The sequence below is a fragment of the Aedes aegypti genome, chromosome 1 (assembly GCF_002204515.2).
Source record: "Aedes aegypti strain LVP_AGWG chromosome 1, AaegL5.0 Primary Assembly, whole genome shotgun sequence".
Classification (NCBI taxonomy): domain Eukaryota; kingdom Metazoa; phylum Arthropoda; class Insecta; order Diptera; family Culicidae; genus Aedes; species Aedes aegypti.
The window spans coordinates 308,268,141-308,290,798 of NC_035107.1; the positions used below are offsets into that span (position 1 = coordinate 308,268,141).

The 22,658-nt window shown below is 40.1% G+C and overlaps 1 protein-coding gene across 2 annotated transcripts in view; it reads left to right on the forward strand.

Moving 5' to 3' along the window:
* Positions 1-22,658, forward strand: part of LOC5572615 (homeobox protein abdominal-B) — a 171,395-nt gene that overhangs the window by 97,831 nt on the left and 50,906 nt on the right. For both annotated transcript variants that reach the window (XM_021838492.1, XM_021838493.1), the window contains exon 3: positions 693-744. In XM_021838492.1, the coding sequence (XP_021694184.1) occupies positions 693-744 (52 nt within the window). The remainder of the gene's footprint in view (positions 1-692; positions 745-22,658) is intronic.

The window sequence follows — 22,658 nt, forward strand, 5'->3', positions numbered from 1 at the left end:
ACCTTAAGCCTATGGTGTTTGATGAGGCCATAGGCAAAGAGTGGTCCCATCAGTAGTAAGTGAGGAGACGCGCATCAACGCCAGAGAGTAGCGAGTTTTAGACACTCAGAAACACACCAATGCCGCTGGCTTTAATTTATGACCTTACAATGCTGCTACGTTTCGCCTTGGCGACTAGTCAACTTGGCTGTCGACGATCGACGTGGTCTCCGTCTTGTGGATTTGTGGCGACTAGCTGCCTCGCAAGCGGTTCGGACGAGAGAGCAAAAACATGTCGGGAATTTTAAAATATTTAATAAAGTATACAAAATCTTCGGGGAAAAGGGAGAAACGCGTGGCTGAAAATGGTTACACGTGAGGAAAACGGCAACCCGAAACAACAACAACGACTCACATCGCATCGCGGTGGCTTAAAAGCATGATGGCGACGCTGAAAATAAACATGCATAGGACAGAGAGCGGTTACAGTCTGAAAACTTTACGCCATGATGACTGTCGTTCTTGACGGGAAAAGTTTTTGGGATACGGATCCGCTTGGGTGCGACAGACATAAATATGGAGAAGTTTGTCGGGTTGTGTGAAATAAATACACGTCGCACCTGGCAATTGTCATCTCGAGTGGGAACGTCGACTGTCACTTGAAGCTGTTCGTAAGCTGTACTAAATGAACGTCTTTTTCGTGCTATTTTCAGAACATACCCAACATACTAGGACGAAGCGGAATCCTGGCAAGTGCGGCTTACGGTAATTATTGTAGTTTCGAAATTCTTTATCGTCCAACTCAAAACCGGTACAGATTCAAGTTCTTATTTTCATGATCATGTGAAAACTAAGCAGACTCAATCTTCACCGTTTGAATTAAATGATATGAAATAGCTGTGCAACACAATGTATAACTTCCCTCGGGTATATGCAGCATCTAAAAACATTCGAGAGATCACCGGAAAGCTGAATATTTTTACCAAGCTCTGAACCTCAAGTGGTTATGGGATGTTCTGGAAAATTCCTTGCAACTTACATTCCCTCTATTTCATTACAGAGTAATTCTCGCTGAAACCAGACCACCATCGGCACACATCGTTAGAATTCTAATTTTATTCCACTGATCGCAAGTTTATGCTAAAACTAGTGGAAGGTCGTTACGGTCTGCTCAAATTGGCTGACTTCTCGTACGCTAGCTATCTGAACAGTTTATGAAAAAGCTAAATTTTTGATAAATATTAGGTGTAGCTTTTGTTTGAAGTTAAGAAAATTGGCAGTCATTTTGAATTCGGCCCCCATATTGAATTTCGTCAGTACAAACCCATTTTTCAAGCACCGCTTGTTTTAATTGTGAGATCACCAGCAGAAAGCTGAGAAAAAAACTGAATAAGAACAGCTACAAAAACTAGAAGAGTAATGGAATGATTTTCCGAATCATGTTCTACGATCTTGACGAGAATAATCAATGCATACATATTTATGTAAACTTTAGGATCAAGTCTTTATTTGTTGGTTTTTTCGAGTCAAATGAAGATTAGGAGTAGTATTTTGAATGAAAAAGCTGGCGGTTACCTTGGATATTTTTCAATGTCTTCAGCCTTCATTCTATCAAATGTTGTCGTTCCATCAGATTTGTCTTCTATGGTAGCCCCCGTTCATCCGCATCACTTCGAGTCCGGGCTGCCATCGCGCGCAATTGATGCTAATCATTATAATTTATGTCTTTCGTATTATGTTTCATTTTCTCTCTTTTCACTTGACCGCTTACTGTTCTTGCCTCCAGACTCCTCTTTAATTTCCTACTAATTTGTATGCTAAGCCATCGGTACAAGTTTTTCCATGTTTCTTTTGTCCCCTGGAACGCGAGTAACATTTTTTAAACCATCCGATCCTTCTCGGTGAATGTCTCCCCATTATATTTTGCTCCCAGTATCGACAGGGCTCATTTGAACAACTCGATGATCCAATCCGTCTACCATTTATTCGACAAAGGCGATACTTTTCCCTTGTTGTAGCGGCTTATCATCAATAGAGGATGTTCACCATCAGCAACCCAATGAAATCCCGATCGATTCACTTAGCGATTGCATGGTTGTGACTTAGTTTAGAGTTTTTGTCGTATTGATTGATTATCTCTGTTTTCAACTTAACACGGTGATATACAAGATTGTTGCGTTAGAATCAACTACTGTTGTCGACATTCGTTTAGCCAAGCTTTTTTTTTTTTTTTCTAAAATTGATAACAACATTCAAAGAGAATGATTGTACCGAAATATTTTTTGGTAGTGATTATACTAGAACAATCACTTTTTCACACTGAAAGAATATAAAGGAAAACCCACTGCAAATGCCATGATAAATTTTGACATTCGTTTAGCCTAGCTGCACTTTAGTTCAGTTTTTCATAGAAGGAAGCTTAAATATTTTTTATTTTTGTTATATTTTTCGAGACAATGTATTTTATTTTATATATTTAGTTAACATCTAAACAGATAACACTGAATCAACAATTTTACGTAACAATACTCGGTTCGTGGCCGCATCTCTCCATCCTCGGTCCTACCCCACGCTCGCCAAATCGATACGCACTGGATCCGCCCACCTAGCTCGCTGTGCTCCACACCGTCTTGTATTAACTAAATCCGAAGCGAACACCATCTTTGCAGGGTCGCTATCCGGCATTCTTGCAACATGCCCTGCCCATCGTATCCTTCCATCTTTGGCCACCTTCTGGATACTGGGTTCGCCGTAGAGTTGGGCGAGCTCGTGGTTCATTCTTCCCCGCCACACACCGTTTTCCAGCACACCGTCAAAGATTGTCCTAAGCACCCGACGTTTGAAGACTCCAAGTGCTTGCAGGTCTTTCTCGAGCATCGCCCACGTTTCATGTCCGTAGAGGACTACCGGCCTTATGAGCGATTTGGACATGGTACATTTGGCGCGGGCGTGAATCTTTTTTGACCACAGCTTCTTGTGGAGGCCATAGTAGGCCCGACTTCCACTGATGATGCGCCTCCGTATTTCACGGCTAACGTTATTGTCAGCCATCAGCAAGGATCCAAGGTAGACGAACTCGTCGACCACCTCGAACGTATCTCCGTCTATCGTAAAACTGCCATCTAGGCGAGCCCAGTCGCGCTCGGCCCCACCAGTTAGCATGTATTTTGTCTTGGTCGCATTCACCACCAGTCCAACTTTTGCTGCCTCTCGTTCCAGACGGGTGTACAGGTCTGCCATCTTTTCAAATGTTCGGCCGACAATGCCCATATCATCCGCGAGGCAAAAAATTGACTGGATCTCGTAAAAATCGTACCCCGGCTGTTAAGCCCGGCTCAAGCTGTGGCTGTGATCGAAATGTGCGAGGTTTCCTTAACTATGTTGTACAATATACACAATGCGACAATTGAAGTGGTATCTAATGTATTGGACAGGCACTCCTACAAATCATGTCTGTAATCCACAACAAATCCTAATGGAGAAATCGTCAATACAAGAATCCTGCTGTAATCTTTTGGAGGAGTCCAATAATACGACAAGGAACTTCCATAAGGCATCTTGACAAAATTCAACAATTCATGCAGGGCAAGAGAGATAAACCACTGTGATGTTTTACACCATCCAATTGTCTGAAATAAAATACTAAGGTGCATTTATTTACGGTTCAGAATTAACTAAACAACTTTGGCACTTCCAGGTTCCACTTTGATTTTATCGGCTGAATTGTCTGTAACTTGGTAATAAGGAGCGCTTGGAAACAACGCATACTGTGATCAGTAGTTTGAAAAAAAAAACCCTGTCGAAGTGAATTAGGAGTGTAAAGAATAAGGAGTGTGGAGCATTTTTCACATGGAATAACTCCGAATGTCGTTTATTAAATCGCCAAAAATATTGTCAGGAAATAATTGCAGATTACATGTGTTCCTTACAAGCCGTAGGATAAATTATCAAAAAATCGTCAGGAAATCTCCTTGGAAAAACCTTGGCTCTCGTCAGTACGCTCACAAAATCTACTAAGGATTAATCTTCAAATATTTTAGATATTTTTTATTGATACCTCCAGAAATTGTCTTAGTTTGCACAAAACGGCCACAAAGAAATTGTGTTTAGTCTGCACAAAACGCCCGATGATCGGATCTTGCTCCATCAAGATGGCCTACAATCGGAAAAATTCGCAAACTGTCATTGGCCTTAGTAGGGTAAGAGGCCAATGACTCTCTCTTGCTCATTCGTTGGAAACCCAAAGGGCCTATCCTTGGGCCACGGCACGCTAACAAAACTCATAAATATGGCCAATGTCTGCTTGAAAATCAAAAATGGGTAAAACATTTAATCTCATTTTTTTCCACATTTTAGCAGTTTTCTTAATATCTTTTATTAAAATGAAATAAAAAAAATAAAATGCAATCAACGAGCAAGATATCATATAGTTGTACTTGAATACAGAGAAATAGGAATTGAAAATGTAGTGATCAATATTTACATCAAATTTTCTCTGATTCAATTATTTGAGGATCGGCCCTTTTAATTTTTTACGCGAGACTTATTCATCAGTTAGGAGAAACGACACTTGTTCTCAATGGCTTCGCGGACCCCCTGGGAGCTCTTCACGGCCCCCTAGGGGTCCGCGGACCACCGGTTGAGAAACCCTGTTCTTGAGGAATGTAAAGAACTTGATAATTTAACGTCCTTATTATCCGGATGGTAAAACTAGAATTAATCAACTAGCAAATTTTCTCACAGTTGTTCGGCATGGCTGCTACAATTTGTGTTTGGTGATCGTAGCCATGGTAACATCTCCCCTTTTTATTTGATAGTAGTGGTAGGGGTAAAGCACTTGTTTTGAACCTACAAGAATTCTGTGCTAATTTTCGGATTTTCATACAAATTAGGCCAACATCGTATGAATGGGTCGAAAGTTGGTGCTTTTCTCCTAATCTTGCAATATTCTTGGCGGCCAGATTGACCGCTCTAGACGTTGTATTTCAGGATGTATCGGTGTCGATGTCTGGATCGGCTGGGTACCATCCGTCGCTAATAAGGTGATGAATTCTTCATCGCTTAACATCGTTTCTTCAAATCGGAAACATGTATGGCACTTGGCTCATTATCCGGATTAGCGAAATCTTTAGCTGGTTCATGGGATACTGTCTGTTGATTGGAGTTCCAGACCGTCAATTCGCTCCGCTGAGATTCGCACGGGTTGAGTTCGAAGTCGTCGAACAAAATGGATAGCGCTTCGGTTTCCGGAATTGCCGCAGTTGATCGATGTGTAAACGCAAAACTTGACATCAGCCCACTTTGCAGTCGAACAGGGTATTGTAGTTGACACTGCCAATCACTTCATGAACGGTACCAGGCACCCATTTCCATTGATCGTTGGAAGAGTACACCTTGCCGAATACTCGGGAGCCTGCAGAGAAACTCCGCTTACCTGGTAGTCGTGGGCAGTAGACGGGTTTCGGCGATGGTCGTAGGAGGTCTAAGGTTGTCCTCATCGTGCGCCCATGTATGATTTGGGCTGGAGATTCTTCGTGCAGTACCACTCACGGAGTGGATCTGTACACGCATATATTATGTGATGAATAATAGCATACAAGGCGAGTTTTCTACCGAATTAACCTGTGATCTTATGCGACTCAACGTATGATAACAAATGTTGATTTGACAGCTGCTATGGATTGATTCGACTTACTTTGTACGAGTGTACGGGACAAAACAAAATGTATAAATGTATAAAAAAAGCGTTTTATGTGAGAAAACTCATCAATCTGACAATTTTATTCACCGTGTTGTGCGGGTTTGATGTAATTTGTATGAATTAACGAGTTCTTACGTGAACTTTTATGCGACTTCTGGTTGTCTGGGCAGTCCTTGGCACTTGGTGACCAGCCCCTCCAGGTTGTTGTTTTCAGCTTGATCGGGCAAAGCTTCGTTAGAAGTCGCGTCCTCTCGTCGGTGTCCTTCGCTGATTTGAGACCGCAGGTAAATACCAGTCTCTTGAATTGGTCGGTGTTTAGTTTCTGCAGTTCAAAATCCCTCGCATTGCCGGTGAACGACTCTGGCATACGAAACGAAGTCGTCGGCTTCGCTCTTTGCGAGCTGAAGACAGTTGTAGCGCTTGTTGAACAGAGATTTCTGTTGGCCGAAAACTTTCAATGACGTTGTGGCCAAGTTATAACGTCGTCGAAAGTGATCTTCTGGCTTGAAACTCGTCGCCAAGATGTTTCCCTTACGAATATTCTTGGGGAATAAATAGAGATTGATAATTCGAAGTCTTTATTACTCGGAAGGTAAAACTAGAATGAATCAACTGATAAATTTTCTCACAGTTGTCCGGCATGGCTACTACGATTTGTGTTTTGTGATCGTCGCCATGGTAACACAACGCAATCACTATCGATATCAATCATCTGTGTACCGGGTACCCCCGTTGGTTTGACCACATTTAATCTGTACCCCGCTAATTTGCACACCGTTCAGATTAAAAATGGTTCAAACGCCATTTAGCTCATGGAACAGAGTAAAGTGAAATGGAACGCTGTGGAACGGAGCGCAGAATCAAAACAAAACAGTGAAAGAGGTAACCAGAAACACGATTCTAGGGTGACTAGATGTTCAAATTAAAAATGAACCCCGATGGTTTGCATGAGGTACCGTTCAAATTAACGGGGGTGCACGGTATATACTCGCGTATTCATATCAATTTATATCTTTTTCGTTTACCAAAACGAATCCTTTCCCATACTCAAACTTCAAGTGCTTTCTTGTGGAAGTGCAGATGACTCCTCGGCTTCTATAGAGTAGTAACACGTCAGTATTTCTCTTCCAAGCCCAAATTGATCTTGCGATCTTTATAATTCGGACGTAGCCGACGCCATTGCGAAGGCTACTGATCCCGAGTAGCGTCCGTTGATTCCCTGTGTAAGTACAGCTATTCTTGCAATAAAGATAATGGTAAATGCGAGCGATCAATCATGATCATGCTTATGCGTATTTTATTATTGTAAATTTTGCACCTTATCGGACGCGATGAATTGTAATCGTCGTCGATGAAACCGTCGCCAGAATCGTCGCCAGCCAACCAGCCGCTGCGAATTTGACGTTTCGCCAGTCTTACCAACATAACGGCACATCACCTCCTTTGATTTGTTTGCTGGCGACGATTTGGTTGCTCTACTTGACAGTTTATGGCGCGTTTTGTTGCACATGAAACAGACAATACTTCGTCTGGAGCGAAAGTGTCGACCAATTCTTGATATATTTTTTGAAATATTGTTAAGCTTTATTCACCATGCAGATTTGAAGAAACATGTTTCTCATGGATATTATTTGGTAAATGTATTATGTTTGTCATAACTGAGAACAGTATCCAGAAGGTGGCCAAAGCTGGAAAGATACGATGGGCAGGACATATGCAAGAATGCCGGACAGCAACCCTGCAAAGATGGTGTTCGCTTCGGATCCGGTTGGTACAAGAAGGCGTGGAGCGCAGCGAGCTAGGTGGGCGGATCAAGTGCGTATCGATTTGGCGAGCGTGGGGCAGAACCGAGGATGGAGAGATGCGGCCACGAACCGAGTATTGTGGCGTGTTAGATCTGTTTAGATGTTAACTAAATAAATGAAATGAAATGAACTGAGAACAGTTTGAAGAATAAAAAAGGTGAAAATTTTTATATATTTGAACCAAACATTCCATACAAGTTTGTTATGTCAAAACGCTCTGAATTTTGAGTTCAGTGCCCCCATAATCAGACCCGGTTCCCCGAAGCCCAAATTCGGCTCTGTATGCAGCACAATCGTTTCCAAACGCCAAACCTCTCATCAAAAACGTACTTTTGGGTACGAAATTATAGCCTTTCGGTACAACCCTACCTACCAAAAAAACGAAACATCGTATATTCACCGAGAGAAGCGATTCAAACGCGGGAAAAATGCCAATTTTGGCAAAGCTAGGCGCGAAATCAAAACCCACTTGTCGCTGTCTGGGGTCTGCCATCAGCCACTCATCACTGAATAGTCATTATAAGTCGCAGTCGGCGTTGCCGATCCAAGTCCGTTGTTGGTTGTGCAGAAATCCGAGATGGCAATCTTGCTCATGCTCGAACACGCCATTTTGTGGGGGGCTTCACGCTCAGCGCGCGGTTGGCAAGCGATGATCGAATGGAACAATCTCTCGGGGGCTCGTTGAACCGAAGACGGCGACGACGACAACGCCGACAAAGAAGAATCGCAAGAGCTTCAAAGTACTGGTTTCCGCATTTTAATTTCGCACGACGACGTGGTCTCCGTGGCCTGCTGTGGTTGGCCTCTGTGTTTTTTTTGTTTTCGGGTCGGAAAACAGAAAAAAATAAAAGCGACAACGAAGGAGGCCATGACGCGACGGTGATGATACTGCGCGCTTATCTGTTCGCGCTACCGCAGCAACAAACTTGGGGCCGGCAAACATTTGGCCAGCAATTTGAGTGGTTCTTTTTTTTTCCTTGTCGGTTCGAGTGCACAAGCAAGAAACCTAGGTAAATTGAGCCGCTGGTTTCGTAACGTTTAGAGAGGACGGTGAATTCCACTGAATTGGAGGCCAATCCGGAGTCAAGCAGAGGGCATCCACTTACTAGGACAGATATACAAAAGCGCATGATTCAAGAAGCGTACTCGTTTGTGTTTCCCTCCATTTCATCACGTAATCACGAATTCGAAGAATTCAACTACAGTCCTGACTTGTTTGTGAGGTTGACTTTGACTTTTTTACCATATTAATAATTTCCGCCACATCTCATGACTGCTACAGGGAGATATGTGACATCCGGAGCAATTGTTTCTTGTGCCGATCAGCATATTCACCGGGCGAAGGTCGGCTCTTGTGACGACTAGGTCAGCTCATCGCATACAGGAATTTCACTCTGGCATCCGGCACTGCACTCCACGAAGCATTTCTTACTTTTTCGAATGATATATGGAGCATAAAAATGGCACATTTCCACCTATACGAACGGTGCCCGGCGCGGATCGTTGGTACTATAGGTGGGTTCCGTCAAGTTTTACGCGTGATCATAAAACGAATAAGGTGCCAGTTTGAAATTGTGTTGATTCCCGAGGCCTTGCGGGATCGTAAAGGTTGGTTGGTTTGACTTTATTAACGAGATTTTTAGCCCTGGGCTAGTTCATCTCGGGACCAACGGCTTTACTTCCCTTCCGAAGGAAGTCGTCACTATAACTTTTTACGTCATAAGTGACTATGTTGGGGATGGGATTCGATCCCAGGTCCTCGGCGTGAGAGGCGAGTGTTCTAACCACTACACCAGGTCCGTCCCCATCTCGTAAAGGTAAGGCTACTATACTACATCGTTTATGGTTTGTAAATCGTGTTTACCAATGCGCGGTCTGGAATTCTAGAGGTGCAATAGGTGTGCCGGTGCATGTTGAGCTAGACAAATGCTTTTTTTTTTTTTTTTTTTTTTTTTATGCTAATTCATTCGCAGAGTGGACTTATTGCAGAGTTGCATTATTTTGGTTGAAATTAGGAGCTGATATTTGCTTTTTTGTTTGAGGTCTTGTCTCTGTCGTAAAATATGTGGTTTTGAAGACAGGGGTTGAGATCATTCGTGACCTGGTAACATATGAACCTTTTTTCTTTCTCTCATCCATGATAACTAGCTACTAAGCTGTGTTATTTTACTTTTTTATATGTAAGTAAGGAGATTCTTCTTCAATGTTTTATCTCACACTTGAAGGCAGCAGCTGGATTGTTTTTTACCTGAAAATTAATGCTTCTTACAAATCCTACGACTGTATTTGTAGCAAAATTAAAATTAAAAATTAAAATAACACGTTTTGCTGAAAGCTTCGTTAGATAACGCTTTTTTTCGAAACGTGCAAATTATTTAACTCCTCTTGCATCTAATTAGTAGAGAATTCTGTTCAAAAAGTTAAAAATGCTTAAGGCGTGATTCGAGTAGTTGCTTATGTTGCACTATGTTACAGTGGAAAATAAAGGCTAGTACAGCAATTAAGATGCGTGATGAATTTCGATGCCTGAAATTAGGTCGTTTAGCATCGATCTCAATGCGATTATCAACATTAATCATTTCACCATTCGAAGAAAGCGCGCATTCCGGAGAAACGACCTTTGTTTCATTTTTGCCACGTTTAGAAGCAGTTTAAAACCCAAATTAGTTGAAAGAAAGATGTGAATTCAGAGATTCACCCTTCCTTTTGTTCGTGATTGCAATCTTGTTCGGTTAATAAACGAAAGAAGAAGTGGCCTTTTAAGCGATTTTTTGTCCAAGAATGATTTCCAAAAAACCAGAAGTCGCATGCGAATTAGGCGGCGTCCATTTATTACGTAACGCTAAAATTGGAAATTTTTGGCCCCCTCCCCCCCCATCCGTAACGTTTTTTGTATGAAAAATTTAAAATTTTTGTATGAGCCGTAACGCTAGAGCCTACTCCCCCCCCTCCCCCTAGAGCGTTACGTAATTTGTGGATGCCGCCTTATCGAAAAAATCCGTTTACGCCAATCTGTCATGAAACGGCCTACTTTCCTGCATTGAATTATGCAGTATCGTAATTATCATTACACTATTGAAATCTGTTGCGTAATGACTATTACGTAACGCTTTTTCTTTACGCAACTGTTTCGAGCTCCATAATGAAACATTACAAAACATTTTTTCAGAAATTGCAAAATGTTGATGAATGCACCCTGATATGATTTCTGAAGTGGTCTTCTGCGAAATTCAGGCTTTGAAAAATTTAACGATCATTGAAACACGAGCCATAGTTTCATCCCATTTATCCGCCTGCATTCATACAACACGCATGACATTTATCGTTCGTGGAAGATAACGAGCCATGAACGAAAACAAGACAGACACACACCACGCACTGTTTGGCGCCGAACACTGTGTCAACACTTGTAACATTCGCTGATCCACTCTCATTCTGATCAATAAACAGAGGCGATTTTTTTTTAATTTTCTGTGCTATGTTTGCAACCGAAGGGTTGTTCAATGGTCCAATAGATTATAATTAGGCTGTTAAAGGCTGCATTACCAGAAAATATGAAAGTTATTAACAATTTTATGCAAAACATAAATCACCCGAACGGCTCTAAACTGTTGCAGTCTGTGAGAGTTGCTGCTCTTGAACGCTCTCGTGCCACGACCAAACGAGAGAGAGTGAATGTTAACATTCATAGGGCTCTCCGATTGCGATGTGACACGAACTGTTATGGTTCGCAAGCTGTTACACTCTTCGAATATGCTTCGATCGGCTTATTCAGATCAAAATCCAAACAACGGCGAAATTAATAAAAAAAAAGTTGTACGCAATTCGTTGCAGAACTCGGCAAGCCTCGTAGAATAAATGTACGGCTCTGCTGTAAAAATCATCATTTTGCAACATGTTGCGTAATTATTATTATAGCACAATAATCTGGATAACTAAGCGAGCTTCTGCACTCACATTTAACGATTTTTAACTTCAGTTTATTTCAAAGAATACTTCAGAATCTTGAGCTCATTCCGTCCTACTTTACTGAACCTTTTTCTCCTATAACAGGGATTGAATTCTGAGAAAACTGAGAGTAATCTTTCACTTGTCGCTCTCTGCATCAATCATGAGAGACGCAACCCATCGTGAGAGACTGTTTATCGTCGACTGCTACATCTCTGATTATATCGGGGAGAAAAAAAGCTTCAAACCTGTGGAGCACTATTGCTGAGTGATTGTTTGTCATGCCAGTAAAGTAAAACACCTATCCCCAATGGTAAATAAGTGAGAAAAATGGGTTCAAGTATCGCTCTCTCTTTGATTTTCTCCTTCGCAGCTCCTATTTTGTTGCAAGCTGCAAGCTTGTTACAACTTTATCGTGATAAATATGCGATGGTATTCTTTCCTTCCTTCTGATCGTGCTTAGAAATCAATATAGAACGAATGATGTAATGCTTGGTAATGATCATACTCAAACAAGCCTAATATATACTGAGAGACCTTTATTATACAGCATCAGACATATAAAATGCACCACAGCCATTTTTCCATACCGATTTTTCCAAATGGTCAACTTCAGAGAAATACATTTCCGCCGTTTCTCAACCGATTCTTGTCATTTTATCAGCGATGAGCTAAGAATTACCCCTCAATTTTAATTACTATTGAAAAAATTGTGCACGCAACCCGAGCCTGTAAGATTTCATTACAATTCTGCATGATTCTAATACAGAAATTGTATTAGATCGTTGCATATACAGAAATTGTAATGGTCGACAATACAAGGCATTGTATAACAAAGAACATGGAAAGAAGCAAAAGAAATCGGAAAAATACGCTTGTGTCCGCGCCGAGTTCGAGATGCATGAGAAACAGGTTGGCTGCGTAATGACGCAGCCATGAGGCGTTTAAATCATTTCAAAAAGATTTAGACGTCGCACGGTCGGGAATCGAACCTGGAGTCTTTGCTTTATCATCCATCATATGGCGCCCCATTCATCACGGCTATATCAGTCTCCTATCGAGAACAAGTTTGAAGACTATTATAAAGAACACCCGGCTGCTGTTGGCGAAATCAGAGAGTGAAAGTAACTACAGTCAGGTCTCCAATTAAACACACGGTTGAGGAGCGTAATAAATATCAGCGTTATATATGGGATTTCATCTTCGACAATATTCCCAGAATATCTGATATGTATTAGAAGACAGTTCAGTACTGTCTTTGGCGATGTTTTAGTACACGATGCGACCTACCTTTAAGACTTGACGATTATCCTTTTAACTGAGAACTTGGCCAGTAAGAGTGCTGCTTCTAAATAGATTAATATGAACCTTACAGGCGAAGTATTTTCTTCTTTTTTCAGGCTGAAATGTTGTACAACTCATATCGTATACTAGGTGAATAGTCAAAAAATAATTCTGATTGAACTTTCATTGCTACTACATTATGAGGCTCATTATAATCTCAATGTGACTGTTATGCGGTTACAATTACAAAAACACCTTGGTATTTTTAAGAATAATCTCACAGATTTCAGTAAGTTGATCGAAAGTATATATCATTTGATGACTCTCCACGGTATGAACCCAAAATTGTCAAAAATGTTGAATGTGGGCAGCATAAGAATCTTATAAAATCATATAAGGCCAAGTTCTCAACTTAAAGGATGATTTCACTCTTAAAATTAAAACGTACTGATTATTGAAACTTCTCAGAGATAGTACTGTGCTATCCTTTATCACATACGAGTTATTCGATAATAAAACCTCTGAAAACCTCCGTAACGATGAAATCCTAAATTCACTTGTTTTAAAGTTTGCGTTGTGAGAATGCGTTCAATAGGAGGCACGACTGATTTGAAAAGCAGAGCGGAGTTATTTTTAGATATGGATTCGTGCGTTCCACGCTGTAAGGGAATGTTTGCATGTTAGCGATGAACGATTTTGAATCGATGTTCCGAACATCGATTTTTTCGTTTCGATTAATCGATTTTTTGAATCCATGTAAGGATCACTCAAAATCGAATGAATCGATTTTCTTCATACGATTTTTTGTTTCGATTCAACAAATATTAGAATTTTACAATGAGTTGATAAATCTTAAACCTAGTTTTGAAGCATTGAATATATAATCTTTAATTTCAAACGTTATTTAATTGAAGGAATTAAATACTCAAATACAATAGCATTTGGTCTTATTTTAAGAGCTTTTTTTTTGTAGATTTTCATACGAGCTTTAAAATCGAATCGATTTGAAAACATCGATTAAAATGATTCGATTAAATCGGAGAATCGATTCGTCATATCGAATTTGAAACGATTCAGTAACATCGATGTTCTGGTTAAATTTGCCCAACGCTATTGCATGTTTTGAATAAAATGGAATAAAACTTCAAATATGAAGAGCTACCGGAGGACACAATACAATTCTTGTATAATTCTTATGCAGGAATTGTAGTAGATAGGACCTTGCATCTTTTGTAAGCTACCGCGCGGCAAGTGGGTAAATGGGGGAAGTAAAATTAATATTTTACTGAAAATGTGAATTAACGTTTTAAAATCTTGAGTAGACCTTTGACACCATTTATATAATTACGATAGGTAAGTAATTCTTGAGATTTTTCAACCATTATTGCATAATAAGAAAGAATTGTCTCCCTGTCAACTATTACTCAGTAACAAGTTGGCATCGTGCAATATTATTTTTATATTTTCAGTGGAAAAAAGATGCGGAAAATAATTTTCTCTACCACTTTTAAGTTGCCTCTCTGACAGTTTTAAACAGAAATAAAAAAGTTTTAGAATTAACTTGACGTTGAACTAAAAATAACTAGATTAAAACACCGTCAATTTTCTAATCAATTGGGGTAAGTAAAAAGTGTAGTATTAGAAATTGAATTTGTGTTTGCTCTTTATGCAGCTATAAGTAAACAAGGTTTGCAATCATCATAGAAAAAAGAACGTGCTGCCAATTGAAAAGAAGACGTTGATTGAAAAAATCCAATATAAGAGGACACATGGAAATAATGTAAAGCTATTTCAAAACATAAAAATGGGGTATCGATCTATCAACATAAGAAAGGTTCTAAGTACTTTATTTAATGATTCCATTCCAAGAAACGAAGAAACGATTTCTTCCAAAGAGTTATCCGACGTCAAATCTAACTTTCGTAAAAACAATTAACAGATAAATAAAAATCTACAGAGCAGGAATGCAATTGCTGTCTCATGATGTAAGAATTAACATAGAAAATGTTGTAGTAATGTTGGTGTCGAATCACTTAAACATACATAACTAAACAGAAGAAAACTTAACTGACAAGAATAACATTACATAACATCTTTGTTTACAAGTTATTAATGTGATTGTTCATTTGGGATTCCTTAACAAATGTTAAAGTTGATGGAATTCGTAAATATAACTGTTAGTATTTAAATTTATTGTTCAAAATGATAAACTTTTAAATTGCTCCATTTATGAGGCAAATGAAAAGAAGGGATACATTTTTTAAAAACTTTGTCTGTATTTTTTTCAATTTTACATAAAAATCAATTTCAGCATACCGCTTATATTTGGTGGTAGTCAAGTTAAAAAATAAACACGACCTTATTTATTTGAACTTAAAGTCTTTAGAATTGGAAGAATCTCAACTATACACTTTCTATTACACGACATGCCCCATGGTACCTTATTAGATTTTTATTTTGCGTCTACATGTTCTTTCATTATATCCTTGCTGACATTACGTCCCTGCTGGGACAAAGCCGGCTTTTCAGCTTAGCGTTCGTATGAGCCCTTTCACTGATATTAACTGTGGAGGCCCCATACATATATATTATAGTTATATAAATTATGTTGGAAACAGTACCCCTACAGGCCAAGTTCTCAACTAAAAGGATGATCATTAACTCTTTAAGGTAGATCTAAAGAGTACTGAAACTCCATCGAAGACAGCATTGAGCTATCTCTTAACACGTACGAGATATTCAATAATACTTCAAAAAATGAATTCTCATAAGTTCTAATGTTCGCGTAGTAGTAGTGCGCCTAATTGGAGACCCGACTGTATTCGAATGTCAACTAGACACGAAAGAAGGAGAGCAAACTGTGGAGCTGATGTATCACGTAATGCTATCCCACTTCGTCCTAAAGATAATCGAAGTTATTTTTAGACATGGCTGTGTGCTTTTAAGTTTAAAGGGGGATTTTTGCATGTGTTGGATAAAATGAAGTAAAACATTTTAATACAATGAGCTGCCGGTAGGCACATTACAATTATTGTATTGTTCTTATGCAGAGATTGTATTAGGCGGGACCTTGCAATTTTTGTAAGAGATTGTTATTTGCGTGTGTGTAAACTATTGATTCAAAATTAACAGTTATCACTCAATGAACTAATGCGCTAAAGACACCTAGATGATTCGACTCGTCAAAATTCAACCTATCAGTAACATTTGGCTCAATAGTTTACACACAACTTCAAAAATTGAGAGAGAGAGAGTGTAACAGTTCATGAATCATAACAGTTCATGGCACATCGCATTTGGGCAGCCCTATGAATGTTGATATTCACTCTCTCGCATGGTACGTGACAAGAGAGTGTTCAAGAGCAATAACTCTCATAGACGACGACGAACCCATTCGAGAGATTTATGTTTTACTTAAAATTGGTAAGAATTTGATTGCTTTCTGGTGATACAGCCCTAAGCAACTCAATTATAATCTATTGGCTCATCTAACACGCCATTGGTAGCAAACATCGCACAGAAAATAAAACATATTTGCGAATGTTTCTTGATCAGAATGAGAGAGTGTCAGCAAATGTAACGGGTGTAACACACAGTGAAGGTCACATAGTATTAAAAATAGTACAGAATAGCTTTGTTTCAATTTATATATTTATATAAAAAGTATGCATATTTTTTTTTTTTTTTTTATCTTTATTAACGAGATTTTTAGCCCTGGGCTAGTTCATCTCGGGACCAACGGCTTTACTTCCCTTCCGAAGGAAGTCGTCACTGAAATTTTTAGTGACTGTCTCGGGGAAAAGTATGCATATTGCATACCTTTAGTAGACCTCACCCTCTTTGCGGAGACTGTCCTCGCGTAGTGGCCTTGGGTTTATTGTTCTGTGAGTGATGGTGGTCGAATGGTTATTTTTTTCGTGCGGCCAAGCCAACCATTCAAAAACCAATAAAATCACCCAAACGAGCTAGCACTCTGCTCTGCTCGTTGCCCATCTCTCACTCACTCGGGTCTGAGTTATAGGGTAGGCTGTTAAGGTGTTTAAAGACCCATTCGCGCCATAACGAGCGCGGAAAAGCGTCAAGTCAAGTCAAAACACACTACATTCTCACGGATCACCACCCCGAGTGAAAGGAAGAGTGTTCCCGTTTCACACTTTGGAGGTCCAGCTTTGATGGCGCCCCACCGACTCTTGCACCTCACTCTCTTGTAATAAAGTGATAATTTAATTATCGGTCTCAAATTGCTCCAATGAATGATCCGCGGGCGCACGAGTTTCCATTCAGAACCTACAAATACCATACAAATGCTTTTTTTATGGCAGCTCTAATAACAGCATAAAAATCTGTTTACTCTTCGGTCGTATAACCATTCATACTTTCACCGCGCCACTGACTTGGGTTGGTTACATCGAAAATCACACGTCCTTGATGAGAGTGAGCGAATGTTTGCTCTACTAATTTCCAACCGGTAGCAATTCATTGTGGGAAAGACCTCTCGACGGACCTCACAGTTTTCCCTTTCCAGGTTACATGACACTTCGAACAGGGGAAGCAACAACCGGAATATGATGGATGCTATTAAAACATAAAACGCCGTTTGTAGACATACGACGACGACGAATAAGAGACAGTCGTATTATTTGATTTGACGATTTATTGCCGTGTAAATGGTTTTTCTTTGGGACCTACGAGTTGCTTGCTTTTGGCGTCTTGTTTTGGGTCGTAAGCGAAGATTACGACCATAAATTGTGATTCGGCAACGGGGGAAATGTTTGGGAGAAAAATGATGCAAATCATTGCGCAAGTAAAGGACAAAACAAGTAAGAACCTAAGTAAGGCTCAAGTTTAGACGTTACGCCAGAAAGACGAATAAAAGCAACAATCAGAAAAAAAACTTATTCGAAATAGATTGTGGAAGGTTATGAAATTGAACCGAGATCTTACTTGAAGGTAAAACACAAATATATTCGGTATCTGAATAGAAAACTGGCATTCAAAATGGAGCTTGAGAAAGAACCAGCAGAATTCTTAAGTTTATTGCATGCAACAACTCCGCAGAAGTACCCGGATGAGCTTCGAAGGAAGTGCCGGAGGGTTCCGAAGGAATTCGCGGCGGAGCTCCGAAGGAATTCTCGGTGGAGTTCCAGAGGCTTTTCAGGAAGAACTGCTGACAAATTCCCGGTGGGCCTCCAGAGGATATTTGCAGGAGTTGCTGGAGGAACTGCGGTGGAAATCTCAAGTATTTCCCTGAGGAAACCTGAAGGAATTCTCAATGAAACTTCTGGAGCAACCCTGCAAAAATTCCAGAAGAATTCTCGGAGGTACTCCCGAGGAATTTCTGGAAGAATCATTAAGAAAATCTGAATGAATTATCTGAAGGTGGAGCTCCAAAGGACCTTCCAGACTAATTCTAAAGGAACTCCTGAAGGATCTCAAAAGGAATTCCTGGATAAACTTCGATTTGTTGTAGAAACTGCGAAATATTTTTAGAGGAACTGCGGAAAAATTCCTATAGAAACTATGGTGGAAATCCTAAGGCAACTCTGGAGAAATGTTTTGAGGAACTCCTGGAGGATTCCTGGAAGAAATTCAAAGGAATTCCAAGTAAATTTTTTTAAGTTTTCTTGGAGAAATTTCTAGAGGAACTCTGAAACAAGTTCTGGAGGAATACCGGAAGAATTTCTTTAAATAAATCATAGAGGAACTTCGGATAATTCGGTGAGGGAAATCCGGGGCGATAATTAGAAGAGCTCCGGAGACGTTCTTGTACGAACTCCAATGTATGCTGTAATGTAATGGCTGAGCAACTTCGAAAAAATTGCTGAAAGAGTCATGAAGAAAATCTGAAAGAATCATCTGAAGGTGGAGCTCCAAAGGACTTCCCGGAGAAACTCTGAAGGAATTCCTAAAAGAACTTCACAGGATTTGTTGAGAAAATATAGAAAAAATTCCTATAGGAACTAGGACCACCGAAAAAAGTTCTGGGGAAATACCGAAAAAATTCCTTTAAAAAAATCCTAGAGAAACTTCGGATGATTCGGTGAGGGACCTCCGGAGCGAATATTAGAGGAGCTCAGGAAGCGTTCATGTACGAACTCCAAGGAAATTGCTTGAGCAACTCCCGAGAATCTATCTAGAGAATCCGAAGGAATCCTCCGCGAGTTCCAAAGGAACTGCCGAGGAATTGCTGGATCAGATCCAGAGAAAGTGCTGGAAGAACTCCGGAAGAATTTATGGAAAAAATAGGAGCAATTCTCGATGAATATCCAGAGGAACTTCCGAGGAATTGTTGGATGAAATCTAGAGGAATTTTTGAAGGAACTCAAAATAATTTCTGGATGACAGGAATTCTTAGATGAACTCCGGAGGGATTCCAGGAGGAAATCTTCGGAGCAATTTCTGGAGGAATTGCTATTGGAAATTTTCTGAGGAATTACTTGAAAAAATCCCCGGAGGAGTTTTTGGAAAACAAATCTGGAGCAAATCGGCAGAGGAGTTTCAGGAAGAATTCCTCTAAAAAATCCTCAGAAAAATTTCTGGAGGAAAGCCCCGAATTATTTCTGGACGAAATCCCGAGAGAAATTTCTGGAGATAAACCCCGGAGGAAATCTTAGGGGATATTTTCAGAAGAATCATTGAAATCCCCGGAGGAAATCTCCAGAAAAATTGCTATTAGAAATTACCTGAGAAATTCTTGGAAAAAAGTTGTTCTTGGGGGATATGCTCGTGGGAATTCTTGCAATCTCCGGGGGAATCCTTGACATTCCTGGAGGAATCTCTGGAGGAAATTCACGGAGGAATTCCTGGAGGAAATTCCCGGAGAAATTTCTGGTGCAAATTTCAAAGAAATCCCTGGAGGAAATATCCGAATGAATTTTCTGAAAAAAAAAAAAAAAACGCCGGGAGAATTTCTAGACGACATCCACTAGAGGAATATCTGAACAAAATCCTCACAGGAAATCCCTGAGAAATTCCTGGAGAAAATCCCAGGAGTAGTTCGTGGGGAAAATCCTCGTATGGATTCTGGGTAATAATCTCCGGAAAAAATCTGGTAGAAAACTCCAGAGAAATATCTGGGTGAAATCCCCGAAGAAATTGCTAGAAGAAAACACCGAAAGAGTTCTTGGGGGAAATTTCCGAAAGAATTGCTTTTGGAATACCCCTGAGAGATTCCTGGAGGAATTTTAGCAGCATATCCTCGAAGGACTTCCTGGGGGACATCCCCGGAGGTGCTATCACCGGAGCAATTCCTGGAGAAAATCTGGTGCAAATTCCCAGAGAAATTTCTGGGGATAATCTCCGGACAAATTCTCTGAAAAAATCCCCGAAGCAATTTTTGTAGAAAATCTGTGGAGGAAATTCTTAATGAATTTCTGGACGAAATCTCCGGGAGAAATCCTGGTTAAAATTTCCGGAGGAATTCTTGGAAACCCCCGAAGAATTCCTGGATAAAATCCTCGGATGAGTTCTTGGGGGGAATCCTCGGATTGCTATTGGAAATTCCCTGAGGAATTACTGAAAAAAACCTGGAAAAAATCGCTGGAGCAAATTGCCAGAAAAGCTTCTAAAGGAATTCCTTGACCAATTCTCCGGAAGAATTTTTGTAGGAAATCACCGGAGCAATTCCTAGATGAAAGCCCCGGAATAATTTCTGGAGAAAATCCCCGGAGAAGTTCTTGAGGAATATGATATCCGGAAGAATCCTTGAAATTCACGAAGAAATCCCTGGAGGAAACTCCTGTTCGTATACATTCTCAGAAAAAAAAAATACCCGGGGTATTTTTTATATGAAATCTCCGGAAAAACTGCTGGACGAAATCCCCAGAAAAAATCGTGGGTTAAATCCCCTGAGGAGAAAATCCCATCTTGGGAATGAACTCCGGGGAAATTCCAGGAGGAAATTTCAGGAGAAATTTCTGGTGTTAATTTCAAAGAAATTTCTATTGAGGAAATCCCCGGAGGAATTTCTTAATTAAACCCTTAGAGGAAATCCCCGGGAGAATTCCTGGACAAAATCTCCACTGAATTGCTACTGGAAATCTTCTGAGAAATTGCAGGAGAAAACCCCCGAAGGACTCAAGAATTCCTGGAAAATCCTGGAGGGATTCTTGGGAATAATCTCCGTACGAATTTTCGAAGAAAATCCCCGGAGGAAATCTCCAGATAAATCCTGAACCAAATTCCAGAAGGAATTCCTGGAAAAAAATCCCCGGAGGAATTCTTAGGGGATATCCCCGGATTGATATCTGGTGAAAATTCCCAGATTAATTTAGGGGGGAAATCTCCGGACAAATTCTCTGAAAAAAATCCCCGAAGCAATTTTTGGAGAAAAACCGTGGAGGAATATTTTAATGAATTTCTGGACGAAACCTCCAGAGGAGTTCCTGGTTGAAATTTCCAGAGGAATTTTTGGAAATGCTCCGGAGAATTTCTGGATAAAAAAACCGGATGAGTTATTGAGGGGAAACGCCGTAGAAATTCTTGGAAAAACTCTCCGGGAGAATTTCTGGAGAAAATCCCCGGGGAATTCCTAGAGCAAATTTCCAACATAAATTCCTGGGATTAATCCCTGGAAGAATTCGTAGAGAAATTCTTGTAGGAAATCCCTAGAGGAAATCCCCGGAGAAATAGCTAGTACAAATCCCCAGAGAAATTCCTGGAGGAAATTTCCGGATAAATTCTCTGAAATATTCCTGAAAAAATTTCTGGAGAATATGCCTGGAGGGATTTCATAATTAAATCCGCGGAGGAATTCCTAAAAAAAAAAACCCGGATGAAATCCTGAAGGAAAATACCGAAAGAAATTCCTGGAGAAAATTCCTGGAGAAAATCCCTGGAGAATTTTTTGGAGCAAATCCCCGGAGGTATTTGTAATCGAACACAGGGTTACCGGGAGGGATTCCTGGAGGAAATCTTCAGATGAATTCTTTGGAAAAAACCCCGGAAATTTTTGAAGAAATCACCAGAGATGGGTTGAATCCCCTGAAGAATTCCTGGAGAAAATTCCATGAGTAGTTGTTGGGAATAAACTCCAGGGAAATTCTTGCAATTCCTGGAGGCCATTCTCGGAGGAATTCCTGGAGGACATTTGAGGAGAAATTCCTGGTGTTAATTTCAAAGAAATTTCTATTGAAGAAATCCTCGGAGGATTTTTTCAATTAAATCCTCATAGGGAATCCCCGGGAGAATTCCTGGAAATTTCCGGATAAATTCTCCGAAAATATTCCTGAAAGAATTTCTGGAGAAAATGCCTGGAGGAATTTCATAATTGAATCCGCGGAGGAATTCCTGGTAGAAATCTCTAGAGAAATTCCTGGATGAAATCCCAGGAGGAATTTCTGGACGAAATTCACGGAAAAAAATGTAATGGTGTACAGGGTTTTCTGAAAGGGATTCCTGGAGGAAATCCTCGGAGCAATTCCTGCAGCAAATCCCAGGAAGAATTCTTGAAAAAATCCCCGGAGAAATCCTGGAGGAAATCCCAGGAGGAATTCCTGGTGTAAATCCTGTTTAACTTTTGCACCTTCCTAGACTAACAAACTAAGGGGGAAACATCCGAAATGGTGAACAACGTGCGTCAAATCAGATTTAGAACAGCTCAAATCTTGGTGCCAATTTGGCCAAAGAAAACCAGAAAGACCAGAAAACTGGTATAAAATTAAATTGAGACATCATTTGCAAGCTCCAAAACCCTATTGGAACTATGGAGGAGATCTCGAAGGAAGTAATGAGAAATTTTTGGTGAAACTCCGAAAAAATTCCTGTAGGATCGATGAAAAAACAACGAAAGAAACTCTAGGCAAACATTTTAAAACAATCCCTGGAGGAATTTTTAGAGGAACTCTGAAAAGAGTTCTGGAGAAATACAGAAAGAATTCCTTAAAAAAATCCTTGAGGAACTTCGAATGATATGGTGAGGGATCTCCGGCGCGATTATTAGA